This window comes from Trifolium pratense, linkage group LG2 (genome assembly GCF_020283565.1).
Source record: "Trifolium pratense cultivar HEN17-A07 linkage group LG2, ARS_RC_1.1, whole genome shotgun sequence".
NCBI classification, from domain to species: Eukaryota; Viridiplantae; Streptophyta; class Magnoliopsida; order Fabales; family Fabaceae; genus Trifolium; species Trifolium pratense.
In genome coordinates this window covers 7,077,320-7,105,289 of record NC_060060.1, presented here as the reverse complement: position 1 = coordinate 7,105,289, position 27,970 = coordinate 7,077,320, and the positions used below count along the sequence as shown (strand labels likewise).

Here is a 27,970-nt window from a genome sequence, read left to right as displayed (position 1 = left end):
AGCAATGATCTAGCTAATACAAAATTGGCACTCTCTAACAAACAAAACTCACAAATGTTTTGACAAATCAATCTACATAATTAACAACATATAACATATGTTAAGCAATAACAATAACAATAATCTAACATGTTTTTTTTTATTTCCTGTAAAAAAAACATGTTAGGTTATTGTTATTGTTATTGTTATTACATTTACAACATTTGTAGTTAATCAATTAGGAGAATATATGCTAGTTAATTACTTGTTTTGTAAATTGGAAAGGAAGATATATAGCTAGATTTGATCAATATTAATCATATCATCATATAGAGAAAATCATGTCTCGTTTGGATAAAAAGCTTGGTGCAGGACGTGTGGTGGCTGTGGCAATTGAGAATAATAAAACAAGCCAACAAGCTGTCAAATGGGCTGTTGAAAATCTTCTTCCCAAAGATCAATGTCTCTTTCTTATCCATGTTAAACATAAAACCAATTCTGCCACTTCCATACCAAGTAATTCATTCATTCATTATGAACCTATTTATCTGTCTATGTTATATTACTTCAATCATGCATCGTTATCATATATGTGTTAAATTGCAACTGCGATCGGGAGGGGGCTGAAACCACTTGATGCCGCCAGAACTGACCCCTGAACCAGATTCAACTGGTGGTGAAAAACCAAAAAAAATTAAGCCCTTTCATGTTTTGTAGCTTCATAGTCATATATATAGATTCGAATCCATACAATTTTATAAGGTTCATGCCTTTGAAAACCTTTTTTTTTTTGTTGTTTTCAATTGTGCAATATGCCACACACATGCAATATACACATTAACAACAATTAATTTCTGACTTATACGGTGCATCGAGAAATTATGCAGGCAATGGAGATGTGAATGAAGATGTCATGGATAGCGAATCCAAAGATCTTTTTGATTCATTTCGTGTCTTCTGCAATAGAAAAAATGTAAGAACAATGTGGTTTTAATCCAACAAAAAGAGCGAGAGAAAAAGGAGTAACGAATGTTTATTAATGATTTGTAATTGCAGATACAATGCCAAGAAATATTGTTGGAGGAAACAGATATATCAAAGGCATTAATAGAGTGCATTTCAATTCATGCTATCGAGCTTCTTGTATTAGGGGCAGCATCAAAGGGTGGTCTTGTTAGGTATATTATATTATAATAACAATAACAAATATAATATTAATATTAATAAAATTTCAAATGTTTATAATTAATGTTATGATGATGAACAATTTATGACAGAAGATTTAGGACAACTGATGTTCCAACCACAGTTTCAAAAGCAGCACCACCATTCTGCACAGTATATATAATATCTAAAGGAAAAATCTCAAGTGTCAGATCAGCAACAACTCAAATTCCAAAATCAGCATCAGCAACAATGATAGCACCACCAACACCATCACGTAGTCACCAATTCCAACAACCACATGCAATGCCAACTCGAAGTCCCGAAAGACTAGAACCCCAATTGACACGTAACTATCCACCACGACGTATGTATCCATCTCACTCCCTTCAATTTAGTAATAATTATCAACTTTCTTGTATAATCATAATACACAACACTTTTTAATTTTATTTTATTAATTGTATGTATAAATATACATACATATACAGCTACATCAGAGAGGAATACAACATATGGCATGAGCCTGGATGATGAACAAGAAATGATGTATGTTGTTACAATATATATTAACTTCATTTAATCTAATAATTTCATATATACTTTAATCCATTGATCATACTGACTAATGAAGTTGATGATGATGAAATGAATGATCAGATCACCATTCAACAGGAGAGGACACAAAGCATACGAGTCATCGATTCCTGATTCAGATATATCATTTGTGAGCAGTGGAAGACCAAGTATTGATCGAATATTCCCTTCATTGCATAACATTGATGATATAGACACTACTAGTATTGGTAGTGGAATTCCCACTAGTAGGCTTTCGAGCGGCTCTGATTTTGATGCGAGAAGCAGCTTTGCTTCATCCTCTTCTGGGGGAGGAGGAGGACAAAACTCAATTGACTTGTCCTCTCCTATGGATAACTATTCATTCGGGTCTCAAAACAGTTCTGGTCCTAATTCCTCATCAAGGTCATCTGACGCTGCCGATGAAGTCGAAGCAGAGATGAGGAGGCTCAAGCTTGAACTCAAACAGACAATGGAAATGTACAGTTCAGCTTGCAAGGAAGCACTCACAGCAAAGCAGAAGGCAATGGAACTTCAACGTTGGAAATCCGAAGAAGTAAAGAGGTTGGAAGAGGCAAGAGAAGGTGAAGGAGCAGCTATGGCTATGGTAGAGTTGGAGCAAGAAAAATGTAAAGCTGCACTCAAAGCAGCTGAAGCATCTCAAAGAATTGCAACATTGGAAGCACAAAAACGAATGAATGTAGAGAGAAAAGGCGAAATAGAAGCAAGTCAGAGGAAGAAGGCAGAAGATTCTTATAGTCCAGCACATCACACCAGTGCGAGATATAGAAGATACAGTATTGAGGAAATTGAAGAGGCAACAAATCAATTTTCAGATAGTCTCAAAATTGGTGAAGGAGGGTATGGTCCTGTTTATAGATGTGAACTTGATCATACACAGGTTGCTATCAAAGTGTTGAAATCAGATGCAGCTCAAGGAAGGGCACAATTTAACCAGGAAATTGAAGTGTTGAGTTGTATAAGACATCCAAACATGGTGCTTCTGTTAGGAGCATGTCCTGAATATGGCTGCATAGTGTATGAGTACATGGCTAATGGAAGTTTGGAGGATTGTTTGTTCAGAAAAGATAAGAGACCACCTCTTCCTTGGCAGTTGAGATTTCAAATTGCTGCTGAGATAGCTACTGGACTCCTTTTCCTTCACCAGAATAAACCAGAACCGATTGTGCACCGTGACTTAAAACCTGGAAACATTTTGCTTGACCGGAATTATGTGAGCAAGATTGGTGATGTTGGTTTGGCAAGGCTTGTTCCTCCTTCTGTTCAAGACACCGTCACACAATATTACATGACGTCAACTGCTGGAACTTTTTGTTATATTGACCCTGAGTACCAACAAACCGGCATGCTTGGTATCAAATCTGATATTTACTCACTTGGAATAATGCTTTTACAAATTGTTACTGCCAAACCTCCGATGGGTTTGACTCATCACATTGGTAGATCTATTGACAAGGGAACTTTTCGTGACATGCTTGATCCTGCTGTTCAAGACTGGCCTATTGAACACGCATTGCATTTCACTAAACTTGCCCTTCAATGTGCTGAAATGAGGAGAAAAGATAGACCTGATCTTGGAAAAGTTGTGCTTCCTGAGCTCAACAAGCTTAGAATATTTGCCGAAGAAAACATGCCTATGATGATGTTTAGAGGTGGTGGTGCAGTAGCATTCAATCCCAGAGTTAGCAGCAACTATTTTATCAACTCCACATCTTCTACCAATGAAGTGAGTCAATTCATTTAATATAATTTAATTAATTATATAATATCACATTCACAACATCAAATTAATATTGAATTATATGTATGTATGTTTTGTTTCAGGACATTATGAGTGAATCCAATTCTTTGTCGTCTGGCATCTCCGGATATGAAAGCCGTTCAAGCACATCGTCACTGGGGTGATTGTAATGGTCAGAGAATAGTTATTTAAAGATTTCCTTTTGTTAGTTTGACAACTTCACATCATGAAACCACATGCAAGTCAAGTTTAAGGTTACCTACCATGCATATGGATGCATGATGCACCTTTGACGAAATTAAGTTTCCAATGCAAAATTTGTAATTCTCAATTTCAAAAGGATAATATTCTTGTGACATGAATTTTGTCTGTAAATGAAATCCAATTTCCATTATATAGTAAGTCACGTAAAAGTAAAAATTTGTCATATGCTTCTATCGATCTAATTCTATACAGTAATACTCCCACCGGTCTCATATATATATATATAACATTATTTCACACCCTAATCAAATGTACTAATATATATGGAAGAATAGTTAACATGTTACTGGACTGCATTTAAGTATTATCACCGCCAGAGCAGCTGCAAGCTTGATTTCGAAGGCTACTGCTTCCGAAAACACTATCCAATCAATAAGTTATAGCTTATAAGATGAAATAAATGGTAAACAAAGGTAGATTTTTGCAATTTTATTCTAAGGTCAACAAAATGATCATATTGAACATCATATTGAACCTCAAGCTAGTGTAGTGATATTTGGTGGATGTACACTGTTTTTACTGATCCTTCTGTTTTCACTTGAGAATTGATGTTCTTACTAAACTGCATCTTTAAAGAGAGAACTCTGAGTTGCTTGCTTCTTTGCAGGAAGGGTGGCAGGGTCAATTTATGGAGAGGGGAGCTCTATTTTTCTCTTATTTGAATTAGTACCATCCTGTGGACGAGGAACACTTTAGGCACATACTCACAAATGAAAAAAGTTTAAAAGAAAAATAAATTGGTCACATTATTTAATATGATTTTATAATTCATCTTTTAATTTCTCATATTTATGTGAGTGTGCGTAAATATTTATATTTAGTGTTGTGTCCATATAAGTATTTCTCCTTCTCGACCTACCCTAGCTGGAGGACTCACTGCATCACATATATCACCATGATAACACGAATAGGCGTAATCAGTTCAATTTGGACCCATTTTTAGTAAAAAAAAATATGTCCAAACCAATAAAATCTTCATCATTTCAGTTTGATTTGATTTTTAGTGTTTTCCTGAAATTGAATCAAACTAACCAGTTTAGTTTGGTGCGGTTGATCGGTTTAAAAAGTTTGTTTTTTCAAACAATAAATCCATCCTATGTATTCCCTTTTTTGGTGTATTCGCTGCTACAATTTTTTTTCAAACTATTACTCTTTCATACAAACTATTTCATGCTCTCTATTTCAAACAACTTCAAATTAAATAAATCAATACAATATAATCAAAATTAAATACATTCATCTTGAAATTAAAATAAATCCATACAATATACTCAAAATGATCATCATAGTTCACAATCAAATACAAAGAAATTCATACTACATAGTCAAAGTGATGATAGTTCACAATCAAATTAGAAAACAAAAATACAAACACCATGACATGAAGTTCACCATCAAATTATAAATGAAACAAAAATTAAATTCCAATCATTTACAACTTGAAACGTCAATTCAACCCTCCTGAAATAAATTGAAATAAGCACATAGTTATAACATAGAACATTGAATTTATTTCCAATTTGACTAAATCAAATTAAATTTAACCTTAGATTGCTTTCATCACATCATTAAATTTCACCTTAATGGACTACATAAGGTTAATGTGATATACATAGGTTGAATTCATTTTGGTTTGGATTGGATTTTCGGTTTAATCAGTTTTGTCAGAGGAGCTTACACCACTAATAACACGACAATATCTCTTAGAATTGAGAGTTGGGCTTAATTCATCCTTACAAAACCGGATTATAAGGTGAGGATTGCCCTCACTTTATAAACAAACATTCAGGCCATCTCGTAACCGATGAGAGACTTCTTAACACACCCCTCACCCCCATCACTATTGGGCTTGGTGCGTGGATATAAACGCTGGGTGGCCCAATAGCGGAAACATGATAACAGACCCAACGGATCGTGGAGAGACTTTGATACCATCTTAGAATTAAGAGTTGGGTTTAACTCATCCTTACAAAACCGGCTTGTAAGGTACAATATCAACATTTCATTCAAAAAAGGGTGCTAGATTAACATTTACTTTTTGATACATTATACCAGATGAGAATTTCATGTCTTTTAAGTCATTAGCAAATCAGTGTAAAAATCATACTTCACCATTGGAAAAAATACACAACGAGTCACAATAATATACTACTTCATAAAGACCTGAATATGAATTAAAAAATAACATAAAATGGATGTACTGAAAAATAGAAGTTGGAATGTGTAAGAATTAAAAGATATATAAAGTAATAGACAAATTACACCTGACTGCCCTAAATTTTTTATCATAAAAACTTTGGTGCATCAAGTTTAAAATCATACATTTGAACCTTGTGATCTAGTTAAAACTTTATGTACCTTGCTCAGATTCAACATAAGAGCGCTTCCTCACATAGTTTTCTTGCAGTGGCTTAGGTATTTGAAATGAGAACCGCGAAAGATTTACATCATCTTTCAAGTACTCTGAATGATCTTCTAAGAACCTAAAAACACAAGCACCGGGGCACAATATAAGAAAGATGAAAGTCAATGTTTAATAACAATGATGACAATAATTGAATTAAGACACGGTAACTTTCAAGGTCACATTGCAGTGATAGTAAAGCAGAAGTAGCAGGAACATACTTCTTGACCTCGACCTTTGAGCGCAATTTCTTGCCTGATGGTGCTACATAGTAGCTGAAATATAAAAACAAAATCAAAACTGTCACAAAATGAAGATAAACAAATATTCATAATAATGCATGGAGAACAGTGGTATTGTATCATTGTATTGTTTCTATTCTAATAACAGATAAAAAGAATCACCACTAATGGATGCATACATATCTGCAAATTTGCTGCATCCTTCACCTCTGATTTTTAGCAGTCGCTGCCATCCACAAGGAGGTTGTGCGATGCTTGGCTCATCAATAGCCCAAATGCTACTACCATCCTGAGAAATATCCTCTGGATCATCACAAGATACAGAAGGTCGCCACTCACGAGCTTGTTTACAAACAAAAGGATGTTTAAGGTTATGTTCACGTATTTTTTCATATTTTTCCTTCGTTGGAATCAACCTCCATTTAAGACACGAATCACATTGAACGGCGAAATCATACTCTTCTGGCAAAACTCTAGGATGCATTTGATTTTCCTAGAAGTCTAGCACCTGATACATTCAAAAAGCGGATAAGAGAAGTAATAAAAAATAATAATGTTAAACAACAAGCCTTATGAAATTCTTAATCACAAAAAAGCGCATTCTTGAATAAATTAAATCTTATTATGAATCGTAAATTACACGATCAATAAATATATGTTGATATATCACATGTGAATTTCAAAATAGTTCCAGATGCACATCATAACTCAAAGCGAGAGTGGAAATAACACAACAAAGCAACAGATGGAAAGCAGGAGCAAGTAGGGTCGTAACTTTGACATAAATATGAACATAAAATAGCTATTAGGGACCAAAAAAAATCCCAACAACTCACTATCCCACGGTTTCTACCTCTTATTTTTTTTTTACATCCTTTCTTACAGTCTTGGTGAAAGGAAAGGTCGGATAATGGGCTACATGTTGGAATGCCTCTAAGGAGGAACTACACTGGCATTTGATAATCGAAAAAGCCAACCAATTCAAATACAGGGCTTTTGATAGAGCCCTTTACATACAGGAGGAGATGCTCAGGGCGCGATAAAGCTCGTCACGAGACCGAGAAAGCACATCAGTGGAAGAAATGTGTCACGTAGTCTCGATTTCTCAGTTAATAATTATTTATATCTGCCATAGATTGAAACTTATAGATTTCAAGTAAGGGAGGCCTACCTTAAGGTCGTAACTTTGACATAAATATGAACATAAAATAGCTATTAGGGACCAAAAAAAAACAAAAAATTATGTTTGGGTGAAACCATCTCATTTTTATATTTAGGGAGTAAAAACTTATTTAACCCTATTGTTAAACAACAGGCCTCATGAAATTCTTAATCATACAAAAGTGCATTCATGAATAAATTCAACACTTGAAGATAATTTTTATTGTCATGTTTCTTGAGACTATATACTAATTAATTCAAGATCTATGCACATCTTCTTTTGTCCATTCATTAAATAAGAATTAGGCACAACCAAGGCTATTGATTTGAGATTCAAATCATGAATCGGAAGAACTATTTTCTAATCTGTGAATCAAATCTTATTATGAATCGAACAATACACGATTAATAAAAAATGCAATTTGAAGTAAAAACACGTAACATAAGCAAACAAATATAAGTTGATATATCATATGTGAATTTCAAAATAATTCCAGATCCAACATCATAACTCAAAGAGAGGGTAGCAATAACACGAGAAAGAAACAAATGGAAATAAAGAGCAAGTCGTGCAAAAGAGAAAGTATTGCCTTCAAACAAGATAAGGGGATGAAAAACATAGAATAAGAGAAGAGACAATATGAATCAATATATGGGTAGGAGGAATACAAAACTCGTACCTAGGAGGGAAGGAGAACCAAAATCACTAAGCTACGGCTGTAAGTTTGTGAACCTAAATTAGGTTTTGAAGGTTCGATTTCGGCTTATTTTGTCCCATTTAAAGATAGAATGAAAATAACCCTAGTGGGCCTTTTAGAAACCGGCTGGCTTGTGCGGCCTGGTCCTTTCTTGGGCCGCACCATCAATAGGATAGTTATCTTGTGATCTAGCGATATTCATGATTCGTGTGAATCAGGATTCATGATTCGTGTGAATCAGGATTCATGCCGGGATTCAGGCCCAAACGAGATATGTGCTTTGATTTGTATCAATTGCACTCGATATCATTTCAAATCAAGATACGAGCCACAATGTCGCACAATAGTAACAACATTGGGAACTGAAATCTAAAAGCTAGCCCAAGCTCAAACAAAGATGCCACATGACAAAGCAAGTTGAATATGACAAAAAAGGGAGCAGAAATCATAACCAAATATAGAAAGTATTAAAGGACCTAGATTCACACCTAGCTTCTAAGCATAAGGGAACCAAGTTACTGAATTAGAAATGTACTACATCATAAGAGCATCTCCAATGGTGATACCACTTTGAGTATCATACATTACTAACAAGTGGTCCTACAATGCCATGTAATACTTATGCAACTCATGCATATTTTGCCCCAATGGTGATACAACTTTGGATATCATACATTATTAACAAGTGGTCCCTTCTATATTTATAACTTAAATTGATGATATTAAATTGATACGGTACCTTAAATAAGTTACCGTATCATCAATTTTGATACTCTATGCCACGTCATGGAACTTCAATGATAATCATGGAACTCCAATGATAAAAAAAAAAAAAAATACTATGAAACCGTCCTATTGGAGATGCTCGTCCATAACTAGAAAGTTATAACATAGATAAATGAGAAGAAAAAATATCCAATTTATGGTTTGGTTTGAGTTTAACCCAGATTTACTAGATTCCACTAAACACATGGCAAAAACAAAATGAAGTAATTTGAACCAAACACATATGAACAATAAATATGTCCTTTTATAGGAAAAATATGGTAACACAACACTTGATTGAAAGAGCAAAGAAGGAATTGATGGATATGGTATAACTATAAAGAAAGAAAGAGTATTGTTGGAGAAGTGAAAAGAAAAGGATAGAAATTGACCTGAGAAGATGCAAAAAGGTAACATTCTCATGTTGAGTTGAAGATGAATTGATGAATGAATGAATGAACACTCAACACATGAGCAGTTCTCAACACAATTATTTATTTTGCAATATTCACCACCGGACCGGACTGGACCCGCCGCCGCACATGCTTGCCATAGCTCGCTGTTTATGCTCTTCGCCTCTTCTTCTTCTCCTTCTTCTTTTTTTTTTTACTAAAAATAAAGAATATTCATTCATTCAAACAAACAAAAAGGATGAATCTGCAAACAAACTCACAGCATCCATGTTAATAGCATAAAACGGCAAATTACATAAGCCTACATACATGACTATATTGAAGTGTCTGGAATGTCTATGCCCCCAGATCTGCAGCGTTGATGACACAAAAGTCGACATTGGATAGATTTGTACTTGATCGGATCTAATCCTTCAACCTGAAACAAATGAACACCGCACAAAGACGGGAAAACAAAATACACCGCACAGAGACGGCACAACAGAATACACCGCACAAGGACGAGATAACAAATAACACAAAACCAAACAAATATGTGAAAAATCACACTTATTTAACAACGAGAAAGAAAAAACAATTTGGAGGGGTGATTTCAGGTCAACCTCTTTGATAAATTAAGAAGAAGAAAAAAGGTGACGACTAGGGTTAGAACTTAGGAGATGAGAGAAAAAAAAAAAGGGTTATACAAAGTTACCATTTATTCTTCTTCTTCTTCTCTCAATTTTTGTTTGTTTTATCTCACCATTTTCTTCTTATTCTTTTGGTATATTATTACCTAGTAAAAAAAAAAATTACTTTTCACACCCAGTTAAATTACCAAAATATCTATATCCGCTACTTAAATAGCGGACACCCTAGCTTAAATAACGGACATCCTCCAAAAACACTTCACTTTTATAATGTCCGCTATGCTACTTAAGATAGCAGAAAGGTAAAATGGAAAAGAGATAGGGTGTGCGACTAATCGGTAGGACGGCAAAAATATACTATATTTAAAAAAAATTGTATTACATAATGTAAACTAATTTGACCCGAATGATAGTCTGTGGGTTAGGCCCAGGCCCATTTGCACAAAGAGGTTCTGAAGTGAGAGAAGAAGAAAAGTGAGAAAAAAGCAAAGCACAGAAACAGAGAGAGATAGAGAGAGAGAGATCGAAAGGAAGAAGAAGAAAATATACAAAAAAAAAATGGGTGGAGGAATGGAAGCAAACAAGAACAAATTCATTGAAGATTGGGGAACTGCTAGAGAGAATCTGGAACACAATTTCAGATGGTCTCGTCGTAACCTTCTTCTTGTTGGTATCTTCGGTATCGCTGTTCCCGTTCTCGTCTATAAAGGCATCGTCAAGGAATTCGTAAGCACCAGATCCAATCTTCTTTCTTTTTCATTATTTCAATCTAGTATTCATTTCATTTACCCGCAATTCATAATTTACGGATTTTATTATTATAGGTTTCTCATTACTTTTATTTTCAAAATTACACCTTCAATTTCTGATTCACTCGGTTCTTGTTATTGTCAATGCATAATTTCTTATTTTTATTAAGTCTGTGTTTCTTATTGTCAATGCATTCACTTGGATAATTTGATTTTGATTTAGGTTCTGTTTGGATAAACAGCTTATTATATAAGTGCTTATATTGATAAAAGCTTATGTAGTATAAGTTGTTTTTTTTTTATAACAAAAGATTATGTTAAATTGTCTCCGTATAAGCTATAACATGTTTTGGAGAGGTTATCAAATAAGCAGAAAATAGCTTATGAACATGTCATAAGCTGTTTTCATAACTTCTCTCAAATAGTCTCACAAGTGCTTATGGTAGGAGATAAGCTCAAATAAGTAAATTCTAACAAGCCCTAAAGTTAGATTTTTTAGATTTTGAGAATAGATAGATAATGTTTTTCTATGTAAACAAAGTGAGCAAGGTTGTTTGAAGATGCAGACAGACAGTAATTTTATATGATTGCTTGAATTATTGGTTGCAATATCTTAATTGTGAAGTTGAAGATTGAGATGTTGGATATCATGGATGGCTGCTCACTACGAGTCTGGATCTTCTCCAAATGGAGAGGAAACGGCAATCTCCTTTTTCATTCATAAAGATTGAGCCATTGATATTAGTTTTGCCAAGCGTCAACTCTTTATGAATGGAAAAGGAGATTGCCATTTCTTCTCCAAATGGCGAGGATCCAGACTCGCTCACCACTGTCTATAAACTTTGTTACTATCTACGGTAAATTGAAAGTTTTAGTCCTCATACATGATAATAATGATTTATTTATGTTACAGAATTCTTGAACTTATACTTTCTTCAATTTAGTGTTGTAAATGGCGACACTACAGCATTATTGCATAGCGGATTTTGAACAAATCACTATTGTTCCGTGATACGCTATATAGCACTGTTTTGCATTGGAATTTGAGCAAGCCTCTATTTTCTGCGAGCTTGAATTGCTCCATACTTGGTCTTCTTGTGAACTCCTTTTGGTTCAGTTTAAAATCTGGTCTGATCGTTTAGTTGTAATGTATTGTTAATTCTTAAATGATGTGTGGTATGATTTTCAAACCATTTTTTTAAACCTTTGTCATGTGTTTATGAATATTTTTCTTTCAACTGAAACATACTTTTTATTTTGTGATTACAGCATATGCAAGATGAAGATAATGGTCGACCATACAGGAAGTTCAAGCCTTAAGTGTGGAAGATGTTTTGTAATAATGATGGGTTATGAAAGTTAAACCTTAATGAGGCTACAACATGCACTTTTTCTTAACTCGCCAAGGGTTGTTTGTTTATGTAATTTTGTTGTATCAAACTACTCCATGTTTGGCTGTCTTCATTGATATTTCTGTGATGTTAAATTGGTACCGTTGTTCAAAGTTAATAATATATTTGGAAAACAAAAAGCATGAGTTTGAGAAACTATTAGATCGAATTTGCTAGGTGACAAACAAATGGTAGTGCTTATATTCTTTCCAGAGTAGCTTACCTATTTATGATCCTCGCAGTGACTTCCATTGTATTTTTTTTTCTTTCTTTCTTTCTATTACAGTATTACTCATGTTATTAGTGAGGACATGTTTTGATTTTGTATGGATGAAAAATATATTATAAGAAATCATGAACATGGAAACACTTCAAACCATGAAATGAATTATAAATCCAATAACAACATGATAAATAGGCCTTTAACTAGTACTACTTTCAGAAGCTTACATGGACTTGCATACTTACATTGACTTTTTTTGTACGTTCATAGGGAGATATCTTGATAGGCGCCTACCAAGCTGATGTGGTATAATCAGTTTCTTCATTAATTAGAATAACATCAATACAAATAGCTTTAAGAAGGCTTAGTTAGAGTTTCACACTTCCACCTTCATTGGTTGGACATAAGATAGGAATCCATGAATGCAGAAAGAGTTATTTAGCAAAATAAAGTTAGAAATTGATCATTTCTATAAAATAATCAACTGAAAAATTGGACATGTATATTGAAACAAAAGTTGGACGAAAGCTGCTCGCCCACTTTATAGGATAGGAGACAATATTTTAATATGAGACAGAGAAAGTATTATTTGATTCTCTTTCTCAATAGGCTAATAAACTATTTAAAAAATCACTTAGAAAAATAAAAGGTATACTACTAAATAAAGTCAAATTAGCCAAAAATAGCCACATGAATTGTAACCTAAGCAAGCAGCATACTAACTTTTCTTTAAATACATTCTCTTCTCTTGCATATAGGATTATTTCATTTGTAGAACTAAAGACAAAACAGCTAGCTAGAGATGAATATCTTAAATTGTTTTGTGACAAAGTTGAAACACCTTTGTAGCACATCATACAAAAAAACTTACTTGTCTTGGCAAATCAATTTTCGTCATAGCAACATGTTTTTGTCGCTTCATCTTCCTAAGAGCAAATCCATTATGGATTCAAATTGTATATTTCATTTCTATTTCCATTTTGGGTTTTGGATTTCTCAAAGTTATAAAGCCTTTAAATCAAACAAAACCTAAAAACTTAGATTTGTTCTTCACATCCATTTCAGCTACAACAGTTTCAAGCATGTCCACAGTCGAAATGCAAATTTTTTCTAACCCTCAATTAATCATCATTACCATCTTAATGTTCATAGGTGGTGAAGTATTTACATCAATGGTAGGACTTCATTTCATTAGATCAAGACTCAAAACTGATCTTGAACTTGAAATGGTCACAAATGAGGTACACAACAATATATCACATGAATCATTGAGTACTAAAAATGAAAATTTAAGGTCTATGAAATATTTGGGTTATGTAATTCTTGGTTATATTTTAATTATACATATTATAGGTATGTTTGGGGTGTCACTTTACTTTACAATTATTCCTAGTACTAAACAAATACTAAAACAAAAGGGTCTTAAGATGTGGACATTCTCAGTTTTTACTATAGTTTCGGCTTTTTCTAATTGTGGTTTTGTTCCAACAAACGAAAATATGATTGTTTTTAGACAAAATTCAGGCCTTCTTCTTATGCTTATTCCACAAATACTTGTTGGGAACACATTGTACCCTGCATGCTTGAGATTTTGCATATTGGTATTGGGAAAATTTTACAAGCAGAAAGAGTGTAGATATCTTTTGAAGCATTCAGAGGAAGTTAGTTACAAACACTTGTTAGAGGGGAAACACACTATTTTTCATGCAATCGTTAAAATAATTTAGTAAGTTTTGGTCTCCAAATGTCTTATTGCAATTATTAATTTTTTCTTTTAAATCAACTTATGTGTGTTTCATATTTTTAAATGAGTTTTTATATTCATATTTATTTATAAGAATTTCTCCCACAAAATTTAGAATATTTATTAACAAAAAATATATTAAATATGAATTTTTAATCGCAAAAAATTCAAAAATTCATATTTAATTCATCCTTTGTTGAAAAAAAATTAAACTTTTTACAAGTGAGATTTCTATAATGTATTAAACATGTTTGCAAAAATAATTCAAAATTTCAAAATATACACATAAGTTGATTTAAAAGCATGGATTAAAATTTATGACCAAAAACATTTGAGGATCGAAACTCTTTGAATTTTGTAAGGCGGTTAAAAATAAAATTTAAGATATTTATCAAAAACAAAAAATTATTTAACGATTGATTTATCTTGTATGCCCTAGCAAGTATTTTAATAACCCAAATATTTGCTACTATTGTACAGGTACCTTCCTCCTTACACCTCATTCCTCCCCATAAAAGATAATAGGAAAAATTCAAAAAGTAGTAAGAGGATGAAAAAGAGAAGAGGAAAAGTTACAGAGAATTTGATATTATCTCAACTCTCCTATTTAGTCATATTCAATTATTCATCATACTAGTGTGCATAACAGAGAGGAAAAAATTGAAGGAAGATCCTCTCAATTTCAACGTTTTAAACATTGTTGTTGAAGTTATCAGGTTAATTACATTTCTATTAATTCCAACCTCTCTCATTTCATTCAATTCTTACGCCAACTCTCCCTCTAATTCTAGCATTAATGTATTTCTTCTAATTTCAATATTTACATGAACATATTCTTGACAAAATTATTAAAATTTTAGTCATATTCATTATAATGTTGTATTTTATTGAGATTATCATGTTACTTCTTGCGCTCCAAATCAAAACATCATTATTAAAATAAATTAAGTGTATATTTGGTGTCATGGTATGCATGTCAGGATTACGGTAACCTAGCGTGATATCTTTTGGTAAATACAAGAGTCGAGAGTGTAGCTTTTGAATAATCACAGTGAGTCACTGTGATTTTGGAATATCAATCGTGATACCAAATAGATTCATTCGACAATTCTGCTCTGTGTCGTGTCAATAGCAGGTGGGTTATGATCCTCTCCATTTGTGATTATTTCTATTTCTTCCATTACTAAAGTATTAATCAATTTTGGGGTGTACTAAAGAAATTTTGATTCATTTAATGTTACACTTTTGCATTTATATTTCAAAAACTATAGACTAATAATGGAAGAAATGAAAAGACTAGTAAACCTGTAAAAGAGGGGCTACAAAACAAAAAATATTTTAAAAGCTTTGGTAAGAAAGAAAAACAACTTCTATATTTTAAGAAAAAATATAAAATATTATCAAACATATAATTTAACCCTATTATAATAATAATAAGTAAAAAAAAAACCCTATTATAATAATAAAATAACAATTTTTAACTTTTATTTTATAAAAAAAAAGTAAGATTTACCAAACAACTTTAATTTTAGTTTTAAAGCTATTATTTCAAGCTTACGGTTAAAATAACTTTTACACCTAAAAAAACTTTTTTTTTTAGGTAAATTAAGAGCATTAAGAGACTCCTAAAGAAAAAAACTTGGGTCAAACGGTACTTTAGAAATACATTTCTCAGCTTTCGGACCACCATAAAAACTCTCTCTGATACACTCTTATAGATGATGCTGTTAGTACATAATACACTATTAATTTTTTGTGTCAAAGAAAATACATCATTATTTTTATAAAATCCATTCATTGTTCATGTGGCCTAGGCTATTTTGTATAATTAACCCATATATGCATGTTGGTGTTTTGGGTGCATATGTGAACAGTGCTTATGGGAACGTAGGATTGAGTACAGGATATAGTTGTGAAAGACAGTTGCATCGAGAGGCAAATTGTGAAAACAAGTGGATTGGATTTGTTGGAAAATGGAGTGATATGATGAAGGTAAAATCATTGTTATACTTGTTATGTTGTTTGGAAGGCTCAAAAAATTCAATATGGATGGAGGCAAGCCATGGAAACTTTTCTGATTAATTAATTTTCTCTTTTTTAAGTGTCATCTTTTGGTTTCATATCACTTAATTATAATTGCCAATGTATAAATATAATTGTCTTAGTCTGTGTCTTGGCAAACCATGTTCATGAATTTCTTGTAAGGTCCTCTAATTAATGGCTGATTTGTCTTGTGTAAATAGAAAAAATTGATTCCTATATATATATATATATATATATATATATATATATATATATATATATATATATATCAAGAATTGTTTACAAGACTATGAACAACTAAATTCGTTTATATGTTTTATAAATTTTACCGCAAAGTTGAAATTTAAAAAGTAAAATTCTTAATACTTTTTTTTTTTTGGTTACAGTAAAATTCTTTTTTGATACATCAGAAAATAAAAGAAGCAAAAACAGAAAGCAAACTAGGCTTGCGGGCGAGCAACACATGAAGCATCAACTATCAAAACATTACTAAGCTGAGGAGGACAACTATGCCAAATCTTTAGGGAAACATCTGAGGTAGCGCCCTTCTTGGCAAGCCAATCTGCACACTCGTTGCCTTCTCTAAGAGTATGATGAAAAACAATAGTCCAATCCATGTTTTGGAATTGTCTAATTTTCTTGATGAGAGGAGCATAAGGATGAAGAGGAGAGATATCATGTTCCACCAGACCAATTGCAATTGTAGAATCTGATTCAATAATCACATTGTTGAAACCTCAGTCCATTGCTAAGCAAAGTCCGTTGTAAATGGCATGAAGCTCGGCTTGTAAGCTAGTAGCAATCCCAATAAATCCAGAAAATCCGAGTAGCCAATTACCCATACTATTGCGTATGATACCTCCAAAGCCGGCTCTACCAGGATTGTTGAGGGAGCTGCCATCCACCACAACTAGAAAAAGTTTAAATACCGACGGAATTTAGAGACGAAATTTATTTCTTCTCTAATAGAGACAAAATTGGAGACGGAAAAAAGTAGTTCACTACAAGAAAATTGTTAGTTAGCGACGGTTTTGGAAGGGATTAGCGGCGGTTTTAAACTGCCGCAAACACGAATAACGACGGTTTTAGTAGTGACGCAAATCCTGGCGTCGTCGCACATAATGGCGACGATTTTCTAAACCGCCACACAAACCGTCGCAACATATATAGCGTCGGTTTCCAACCGTCGTCAATTGATTTTAAACCGTCGCAAAGTTAAAAGTGCAAGAAATTTATTTCAACCTTTCCCGACGGTTTGAAACTGTCGTTGATTTTAGCGTCGGTTTAAAACCGTCGCAATACTTTTTTAAAATAAAAAAAAAAACTTTCAGGTGGCTTTTGGCACAGTTAATTGTTCTTTTCCTAATTTGTTTTTTCACTTGATGACTAATGTTGAAAAGAACTACTGAATTAATTTTGCTACTCATCCATAGAATAAAAAAATGTATTTTTCAATGCATTCTTTAAAAGAAGGTGATACTCATACTAGAGTTCATAATTTATCCAGCATTAATATGTTAAACAGTTTATCCAGAATGCTAGTTAAAGTGGTTTTATGAGGGACTACAAGGAGATACAATATGTCTTTATCTAGTTTAACCAGGATAGATACAAGGAGATACAATAGGATAGATACAATAGGATAGATACAATAGGTCTTTAGCTAAAGTTGAACGAATTTGAAAGTATTTGAGTTCGAGCTTGAGTTTGATCGAACAAGAAGGAATCGATGAAAATCTGTGAGTGATTGAACAAATCTGCGAAGAACGAAGGTTTGAGAAAAAATATGTGAAGAACCAAGGGATTGAAGGAATCGATTTTGAATGAATATGTGAAGAAGGAAGGGTTTGAGAAAAATTCAAATTCTGGAGAGAAAAATAGAGCGAATATGAGTGCGCGAAAAGTAGAAAAAGTCACGACGGTTTAGGATAACAGCCACAAAGTATCTGGAAAATATGATAGCGGCGACAGTTCCAAAGAACAGCCGCTACAAATCAGTCGCAAGAGACAAATTTTTTTGTAGTGGTTAGACACCGAAATTAAAATATATGTATTAGTCACGGATTTTAGAGACGGAAATTTCTGTCTCAACAAAGTTTTGTCTCTAAATCCGTCTCTACTTTATTATTTTTATAATTATAATTGAAAATCAATAGTTGGAGACGGAAATTAGAGACAGATTTTTGCAGTGTCTAATAATTTAGTCTCTATATCTGTCTCTAATTAGTCAACTTGATATTAAAATAGTCAAACATTTGTCAGAGACAGAATTTATTCGTCTTTGAATTAATCCGTCTCTGAAATCCGTCTCTATAAATGAAATAACATTGAAAATTCATCCCGCCAAAAATTTCACGCCAAATTTTTTTTGTGCGCCCAAAATTTTAAACAAAATGATTTTTCTTATAATAAGATTTTTTTTTAATGTTTCAAAACACATTTTCCTGAGCCACAATTTTCTTTTTCTCTTCACAATGACTTAACGCTCACGAACTCAGTCTATTTTCTCTACGTTGTCTCCGCCACTCAAACTCAATCTTCCAGTCACGATTTCAATTTCCACCACCCGTTATCATCACCGCCAGTCACGATTCTTACCTCCTCCGATCACAATTCGGAGGTAATGCTTTTCTCTTAGGTTTCTTGATGTTTTGTTTTTCACCTTCTCTTATAATTTAGAGATTTCTAAAAATTTCGAAAGATACTTTTCATTTGTTTACCATCATAAAAATTATCTATTACTAATATATTAAAATAGATTATCAACAAAGTTACTAATTTATCCTTATTACTTTTAACCACGTTGCAAATTTTATATCTTTTATTGTAATTTCCCTAAAAAAATAAAAAATTATAAGATAAATACAAAAAAAAATTAGAAAGAATATAAGATAAATAAAAAAAATGCTTAAAAATAGAAACAAAACAAATTATTAATTGGAACAAAATTTCACTAAATAAAATATAAGATAAATAAATAAAAAATATAGAAAGAATACAAGATAAATACAAAAAAAGACGATATGATTAAAAATATAATCAAAACAGATTAAAGACGATATGATTAAAAATAAAATCCTATCACGTACACTATTTAAAAATAATAATTTTTTCAATACAAAAAAAAAATCTAAAACAAATTCACTCTTAATTTTGTAAAAAAAAAAAATCCACTCTTTTTTTCTTGACAAAAAAAAAAACTAGATTTATAAATTTTTTTTTATCTTAATATAATAATAAACTTAAATATACTATAAATAATTTTTTTAACCGTAAAAAAAAAGGAAAATTGACAAAGGTTGAAATTGTGGCAAAGCAACGCGGGCGATATTTTCAATCTCCAAAATTTTCACTCGCGCCCATATTTCATCTCTTCCCTCTTCTGTCTTTTATTTTCCAAATCAATCCTAAACTCAAATCAGTAGTTTGCAGTTGCACAAATCATCAATTTCCTCAACACTATCCTTTTCCCTTTTGTTCGAATCATGAACTCGAATCTGGTTGTACCCAAAAAACCCTAAAATCATGAAGAAATCCATTAACCCTAATCCCTAATCGTTTTATTTCGTCCTTGTTTCCGACCCTAATCATTCTTCTCTTTATGGATTGTTTCCAATTCCGCTTGCTAGGTTCTCTTTCTACGCATACTGGTCCGTCTCAAAAGGTATTGTTGAATCTCAAATCTTTATAGTTTGGTTATTATGTAAACTCAAATTTGGAGGTTTTGATTTTCGTTAATTTTTTATTTGCTGAAATTTGTTTTTCTGTATTATTTCAGGTTTTATAATCTTTTTTCCACCAGATTTAGAGGTTTGGAGTTTATTTAGGTTTTCTCTTTCTTAGTTATTTCAGATTTAAAGTTTCGTCATTTAATTTGGCTTGCGTGGTGTATTTGGCGTCTTCGTAACAACGTCATATTTAGGGGAACTTTGCCGAATTTGAGTTCTTTTGTGGATCAAATTATCTATATCTCATGGTTTTGGTTTTTAGGTAGAGGTGGGCGTAATACCATGTATGCTTATGTCGATTGGTGTAATAATCTTATAGCTTGCCTTGATAGCATCTAATGGTGATTTTCGAATTGCAAGGGTTGAGTACACCTTGTACTTTTATAATTCAATTTTATTTATAAAAAAAAAAAAAAAAAAGAAGTGGGATATCCACAATATTATTTTAAGCTAATTTTGGAAAATTAGTGACTACCACTAATTTACATTATTTATTTATAAAATCCACTAATTTACACTGATAGATAAGATAAGACCCCCCACTACTTTACGTGAGAATGTCTAGAGCTGAAGATAAGTGATAAGTGATCAATTAATGATAGTGGTAGTAGAATTTTTTTCTTGGCATATATAAAATAAAACAAAATGCAATATATATGGCCTTGATTGACTAATAAAGAAGAAAACACCAAATCAGTTTGTCCAGTGAACAACTGACAACACCTTCTTCAACTAATTATAAGGGAGTCTTGTTTAGCCATGCAATTTGCAAATTTTTAAATCATAGTGGAGACATACCGTTATTATTTTGTTAATTGAAAAAATACATTAAGTATATATAACTAACAAACAGTTTTGTATATGAATTGTTCAAGACCACTAAATTTTTACTTGGTCAAGATAAAAAAGAGAACGAGAATTGATAAACCTCCAATTTCACAAGTCACTCACCCCAATAATTATTAATTTATAATATAACTAATGGAGAAAAACTATTAAGGAAATGATTAAGGCTCGTTCCCTCTCTAGTCTGTCCGGATTATCTCCTATATATTTTAGATATGGCTATAAAAATGAATAGTTAGTTTATCATCGTACTAAAACTCTATCCGGTAACAATAATGAATTGATCCAAGTAATAAGAGTCTTGATCTTCTTAAGCATGTGGTTAGGGGTTCGATTTCTGGCTCATGCGTATAGAGAAAATTCGGTTAGGAGGTGTGAATTCACCTTGTGTGCCCCCAAGTTCTCGGATGGAGATTAGTTATCGCTAACGACGGTGGAAACTTCGTACCAATATCATGGTAACAAAAAAAAAACTCTGTTTGGTAAAATTAAATTATAAGTTAGTTGATGGGTGATAAGCTAATTTTTAGCTCTAAAGCTAGTAGAGTAAAATTAAAGTGTTTGATAAATTTAGCTGTTATATATAAATACAAAATAACATAAAAGTACATGATTATTTTATGTGAGTGAATAGTTATTTTGTGAGTGGGTAGGTTTTTAATTAAAAAAACAAAGAAATAATAATAATATTAAAATTGGAATGAAAAGGTAAAAAACTATAAACTCAAACGCTGTTTGAATTAACAAATGAGAAAAACTTTGTTACCAAACACTAATTTTTAGTTATAAGCTATCGGGTATCACTTATCAGCTACATATATAAGCTAACCACTTTTCAGCTATAAACTAACTTGTAACTTAATTTTATTACAGAGTCTTAAAAATAAAATGTCTTATTTGATTATTCCATACAAATGTACAAAATTAGATAATATATTCAATTCATATATTAATTTTATATGTCCTCATATTGTAGTGCAGGTTATAACACTACTGGAATGTTAGTGCAGGTTATAACAAAATCCAATTTAAAAAAAATTAACTTTTAAAAGTACCTTTAAAAATTACTTATTTATTGATACTGTTCTGATTAAATTATTTTTAACTTAAGTTCAACATTAGTAAATCTGTGCATGCATTAACCATTATATATGACTTGACTTGTTAAAAAATTTGGTACGTGAAATATTGGGTTATAATTAGTGATATAATAAAATATTATCTCCGCCCCAAAATATAAGCAAAAGTTGATCATCTAAAATGAATGTATTTAGTCCAAATTTTGAACTAAATACATCAAGTTTGTTTGACTCATTTTTGCTTATATTTTAGGACGAAGGGTGAGTTTTGTATAAGTGCGGTGCGGATCCAACTTGTAACCCCAAGCATGATAAAAAAAATCAAACAATAATGAATTGGTTCCTTAAGCATGTGATCAGAGATTCAAATTCTGCCTCATGCGCATGAAGAAAACTCAGTTCGGAGGGGAGAACCCACCACCTTGTGTGTCCCCAAGGTTTCTCGATGAAGATTAGTCATCACTAATGGCGATGAGAACTTCGTACCGATATTACGGTAACTAAAAAAAATTGATGCATATACTTTCAGGGTCCGTTTGGAGCGCAGGATAAGAGACATGATAGGATAACTGTATCATATCCTGTCTCAATCCAGGGTTTGGTACGATAGCAGGATATGATAAGTTAACCCTGAAACTTATCATATCATGTCTCTCTAGTTAAAATTATCCTGAAATTGAGCTGGGTTACCAGCAGGATAGGATAAGAAAATAATTTATTAATAATATTTTTTTAATAAAATATAAAATAAAAAAATACAATTAATAAATATAAATAATAATAAAATATAAATAATTAAATATTAAATAATAAAAAATATAAATAATAAAATAATTTGATATTAAATTTAAAATAAAATAATTAATTTTTAAATATATAAAAAATTTCTCGTAAGGGTAATTTTGTAATTTATATAATCTAAAAAAATCAAAATACTACTAAAATTACAATATTTTAAAGTAAAATAATTATTAAAAAATTGCAAAAAAGTGATATTAATTTAAATCTATACTCTTCACGAAGGGGATATCTCCACTTTACGCTGTTGATACCTAATTTTTGGTGGTTCGCGTTTCTGTCCCTTGCTGAACCGAATTGCTGTCTGCTCTTGCTCGCGTGTCACCGTGATATTCGCTCTGAACCTCAAATGTCAGTATCGTTACTTTGCTTTCCAGATTTTCGGTATGCAAATTTCCCTTTTTTTCTGGATGCTTTTCAGATCTGTAAATTAACATGTAGATTGTTGTCGTTAAACTTTACATAACCTCATGTATGTGGTATATAAGGACCTCAAAAGCTATCGGAAAAACGAAATCTGGGGTTATTTTATATTGCGTTAGGTTGTTTGCTAATCGGCCCAATGGTTGATGCTTATAGCAATTTAAGCCATGGTCGTGTTGGGAAATTGCCATGGTTTTTGAAGGTTCGTCTTTTTCTTTATCTTTTCACAAGTATGTCAATGCTTCAATGTTCATTATTCTTGAATTACATTTACTTAATTTGTGAATTTAGGTTTTATTAATTCCTAATTTTTTGTCTGGAAAACCCCTGTTTATATGTGGATTTACATGTTTAATGTGTGTTTCTTCCAAAGTTGTTAATTAGTGAAGAACATGGCTGGTGTGTAACAATTCTTTCTCTAAATTAGACAAGAACAGGTCTGATGTTTCTTCCAATGAATGCATTTTAAGGTTTATTGCTTTCTATATTTCCAGTCTGGTTTATTGATTATTTTCTGGTCAGTACCAAACTGATACAAAAACTAATCTTTGTGTGGCCAATGCTTATAGCAAAATAAGCGATCTTCGTGTCGGCAAATTTCCATGGTGTTTGAAGGTTTGCGTGATGCGTTTGTGGATTGTCAAGTTCAATCTAATACCTGGCCAGGATAATTCATTTGAAATGGTGGTTATCGATGAGAAGGTACAATAGCTTAATTAAGTCATTTTTTTAATTTATATGTAATGTAATTATGCTTATCTACTTAAATAAAATTGTTTATCAGGGTTGCAAGATTCATGCTACTGTCCAGAGGCACCTGATTCATTTGCTTAAGGGTGTTCTTAAGGGTGCACCTGATTCATTACCGGTAGTGGTTATCCAATTTGGAAAAATTAGATATTTTAGGGGTAAACCTTTTTGTTGTTAACAAGTTATAGATGTTGTTTTTGTGATTGTTGTGTTAAGGTTAATATTTTAAGTTGTTAATTATATTATTCTGCCTTAGAATTTCTTTTGATTTTTTTTTATTGTGAAAGTGAGCACTCAAAGTATTTGAAGAAATCTCTCAATATGAAAAATTGATGGCTTTGTGGTCTTATTTTTTGTGCTTTCATATATTCATAATTGATATGGAGTAATTTTACTTGGCCTTTTTCCTACGAATATTAGGTTGATCAATATATGGTTTTTTCTTTCTTTCTCTACAACCTATATGTTCCCTAACACTTTAGGTCTTTTGATTATGAAAGGTGTACATGGATTTAATTCAGTGGTACACCTTCTATATGCATAACTTGGAGGAGCTTAACAACTGTTGGAGTCCAAGGCTTCTTTCTTTGAATATCTGGTATTTTTTCCAATTATATTCAGTTTTCAGGTTCATTTTTCCTCTAAATTTCAATTAGGTTCAGTTTTTATTTATTAATTAATTTGGATATTTTGATCATTTGATAGTGGAAGTGGTAAGAGAGTTATATACATTTTTTTATCCTACTGATTTTTTTCAATTTTTGTTTATATGTTAATGTCTTCTTGGTTTTATATGTTAATGACTTTCACTGTGTCCATCATTCCTTTTTCCCGTTTTCTAAGTTTCACTTTTGCAAAAGGGTTTAATTCAAAAATATTTTGTTGACTTTTGCAAACTGAATTATTTCTTAAATGCTATCTATATGATTAATGATCATATGAGCTGGGTTTTGATGGTTTTCTGTTGTGTTGTTTATTCCAGATTTGGAAGGTAAGTGGTGATCCGCATTGAACAACAAACAACAGGTTAGACCTGTAATTTTAAAGGTTAAATAAAATGGTTGCTGCTTTTTATAACAAAATTTGGATCTTCTTGCATTTGAATTTTTCCTAATATGTAGACTTGATGCTCTCTCTCTCTCTCTCTCTCTCTCTCTCTCTCTCTCTCTCTTTGGAACTTAAATTTCAATGTATCCAAATGTGAAGTTAAGAAAGGAACTTAACATGTTTGTGAAAATGTACTCTTTCTATCTCTGATCATTCACTGGATTAGAATGGAAACTTGAAAAATAGATACACAATGACTTATTGGTTTAAATCTATTAGAGTCCCCCAAACAAAATGTAGTATAAATATGGTGTAGGTTGATTGACCAAAGTTGTTCATTCCAATAACTGTTTTTCTGTTGTTTTTTCCCACATGTAGTTGCTTTTACATCCTTTTTTTCCTTTGGTTTTTGAAAATTGGAGTGTAAATCATGTTTAAATTTTTTGGAAATATATTAGACTGACTTATGCTCTTAAAGTTGACATCGAATATTAATTTTTAATTGAATAGTATGAATTCGCACTTGCATTTTTCAAGATATTACGACATTCATGAATATAATCTTTAGTTACTATTTTCCCTTTGCATGAATTGTGGACTTTGAATGACTGATTATATGACTGATTTTCTAATTTCAATCATATGTTTGAATCTGCTTGAATGATAGTTTATAATATTTGAATGGTTTGTCTGCTTTAACTCCATGCTTGGGGTTAGATTAGATGTGTTGAAGCCATAGTCTCATTTTGAATCAGCTCCATAAGTTTACAATGACTAGCTATTCATTATCTTTTTTCCAGGTGAAATGAAAACCACATTGAATTACAAAGACTAACATATTCATTTATCTTTTTCCCAAGATACAATTCCTTTAATTATTAGTCATTATCATGTTTGTGTATTTTGAAATTTGGATTCAATTGTATAAGTATTGAACTGAAACTTGCAAAATTTCAGACTCATTGTCCCTAATTTAATGTTTCCTTTTACTTTGTAAATTTGTAAACCTCATTTTGTTTCTAAAACTTTTGCGAGGTTCAACATTTTCTGATGTCTTAATTTGGAGTTGTACTCAGATTTGGTTCATCTCATGCTTATCATTAGTTAGATCAAGCATTATAACTTTCTACATTCTTTCTACTGGTTTTGTACATGTTGTCTGCACGTTACTTTTGTCTCAGAGTGCTACTTTCATGACTGTTACCATGGAGATTAACATTAGCTGAGTGGTTACTGTCATGAAATTTTAATATTGCTATCATAAATAGTTGAAGGGGAGATTAATTAAAGAGGATGAAGGGAGCATAAGTCAAACTATGAGTGCATAATGTAATTGGTTCCTATCAAGTTTCAATGAAGAATTGGAAGTAGAAGGTTATGATCAAATGGTGAGGATCGTTGTGAGGTCATTTACTTTCTTTCTTTTACTATTGTTATTTTATATTCACTTTCTTTTACTAATGTTTGAGTTGACAAAGACTGTCACAAGAAGTTTTCATATGGTTACGGCAGATATTAATATTAATGAGGTAAATGGTTTTCAATGCTTATATTCATGTATGATTTTAGCTGCTTCATAAATTTGAAATTGTAAATCTTTAACTTCACTTTTTGCTCAAGGCTGTGACTATTCTCAACAAACCATGTTCTCAATCAATGGTAGTTCTAACTAATTGAGAATTTGAGCCCTTTATACGTGAAAAGTAGTTCTATTAGTCTACTACTTTTGATCGGAAATACATTAAAGACAATGAGATCTTTTTTTTTTGTTGAAATTTTCTCAAACAATGGACTTTCAGGTTTGATACGAGAATGAATATGTTAGGCCAGGTGGGACTAAAAGTGTATAGGATCTTAATTTTGTTTCAATGTCATGGTTTGTTGGATTAAGTTAGATTTACGTTGACTTTTTGTTTACCAAAGTACATTTAAATACTTAACTAAATGCAGTAGAGCATTTTCTCTTCATATTATCTCCAGTTTAAATGTTCTGAAGCTAAATTGAGGAGGGAAAACTAAGAAACATTATTTTGTCATTTGATTAAATATAGTTATTTGTATGTGATGTGTGTTCAATCAGAATTGGTTTTCCATCTTGATGAATCTAGGATTGTTACATTACAAACCCTGTAGCATCATGCAGATGCCCTTCAGCATGACCCAATGGGTGTAGGGCTTACAACAATGGGTTGAGTTTACTTTCACTATATTAGCTCTGATTATGTTACATTTTCTGCACATGAACTATGGTTTTTATTGCCATTATATATAAGATTTTGAATTAGTTAAGAAAACTATGTTGGAAGTTTGGGAGCTATTACACCAAAACTGGTGCTTGGATGAAACATGTTGCATTTTGTTACTTTACTTTCACAACTTTCATATAATGGCTTTGACTTACTTCTTTTATTACAGGTGCACCTATAGTATGTAAGCTTTTTGAGAAGATAGACACTGATGCATATATGATGAGAACCTTGAGGGATAAGGAGAAGAAAAAGGAATAGAATGGTAAATTGATGCATAGTATATGGAGGATCGTTTAATGAATATATATATGCTATCATACATTTAAAACAACATATTAATTTAATATGTTGACTCTATGTTTGAAGAGATTATTGTGCAATGACTTTAATTTTGAATTTGGAGTTAGACAAAAGTTATGTATTTTAGAGCTTTACGAAAACTATGATTTAAATTTTTTTCTTATTATGTTTTCTATCCTTGGTTTGAATCTTCCTAAGCCTATTTTATCGTTTCCCGTGTTAAAACTCGAGCTGATTTAAAGATATTAATAACATATGATAGTGATCGATCACAAACTTTTACAATCAATGTTGTGTATCCAAAAGTTTGTCAACCATATACGTATAAGCTACTAAATTGTAATGAAATACCATTTAATGTATTTTGTATTAATTTTCGTTTAAAGTTTTTTGTATTTTTCTTTATGTTACTTTTTTTTATTAAAAGAGGGCTAAAGCCCGAATAAGAAAATAACATATTAATCAAGTGAGGAGTGACAACTCCAACAATATCAGCAAAAAAAAAGGCCTAATTTGAGCAGGAACTTGCTCATAAATAATCAA

At 31.8% G+C, this 27,970-nt stretch overlaps 3 protein-coding genes, 1 long non-coding RNA gene and 1 pseudogene across 8 annotated transcripts; 4 read left to right on the top strand and 1 right to left on the bottom strand.

Moving 5' to 3' along the window:
* The first annotated feature begins 36 nt into the window (after positions 1–36).
* Positions 37–4,013, top strand: LOC123906705 (U-box domain-containing protein 52-like). Its single transcript, XM_045956676.1, has 7 exons — positions 37–495; positions 867–952; positions 1,036–1,157; positions 1,257–1,510; positions 1,635–1,692; positions 1,804–3,466; positions 3,565–4,013. The coding sequence occupies exons 1-7, from the start codon at positions 321–323 to the stop codon at positions 3,643–3,645; spliced, it is 2,439 nt and encodes an 812-aa protein (XP_045812632.1). The 5' UTR covers positions 37–320; the 3' UTR covers positions 3,646–4,013.
* A 947-nt stretch (positions 4,014–4,960) lies between these two features.
* LOC123906704 (methyl-CpG-binding domain-containing protein 2-like) lies at positions 4,961–9,632 on the bottom strand. The gene is made up of 5 exons (XM_045956675.1): positions 9,408–9,632; positions 6,571–6,899; positions 6,371–6,424; positions 6,104–6,228; positions 4,961–5,206 (listed from the first exon to the last, which is right to left on the bottom strand). Exons 2-5 carry the CDS (start codon positions 6,873–6,875, stop codon positions 5,193–5,195), a joined length of 498 nt encoding a protein of 165 aa, XP_045812631.1. The 5' UTR covers positions 6,876–6,899; positions 9,408–9,632; the 3' UTR covers positions 4,961–5,192.
* An 848-nt stretch (positions 9,633–10,480) lies between these two features.
* LOC123906702 lies at positions 10,481–12,353 on the top strand. The gene is made up of 2 exons (XM_045956674.1): positions 10,481–10,783; positions 12,076–12,353. Exons 1-2 carry the CDS (start codon positions 10,616–10,618, stop codon positions 12,124–12,126), a joined length of 219 nt encoding a protein of 72 aa, XP_045812630.1. The 5' UTR covers positions 10,481–10,615; the 3' UTR covers positions 12,127–12,353.
* Positions 12,354–13,222: 869 nt separating this feature from the next.
* On the top strand, positions 13,223–16,242 carry LOC123904076 (annotated as a pseudogene).
* A 7,679-nt stretch (positions 16,243–23,921) lies between these two features.
* Positions 23,922–27,522, top strand: LOC123906701. 5 transcript variants are annotated; one of them, XR_006808973.1, is made up of 5 exons: positions 23,922–23,949; positions 24,332–24,429; positions 24,814–24,857; positions 25,679–26,266; positions 27,294–27,522. It is a non-coding gene; the product is annotated as an uncharacterized LOC123906701 (long non-coding RNA). The 5 variants fall into 5 exon arrangements; XR_006808974.1 differs by lacking the exon at positions 23,922–23,949 and having other exon boundaries at positions 24,139–24,429; positions 26,147–26,266; XR_006808970.1 differs by lacking the exon at positions 23,922–23,949 and having other exon boundaries at positions 24,139–24,429.
* The last annotated feature ends 448 nt before the right edge of the window (positions 27,523–27,970 follow it).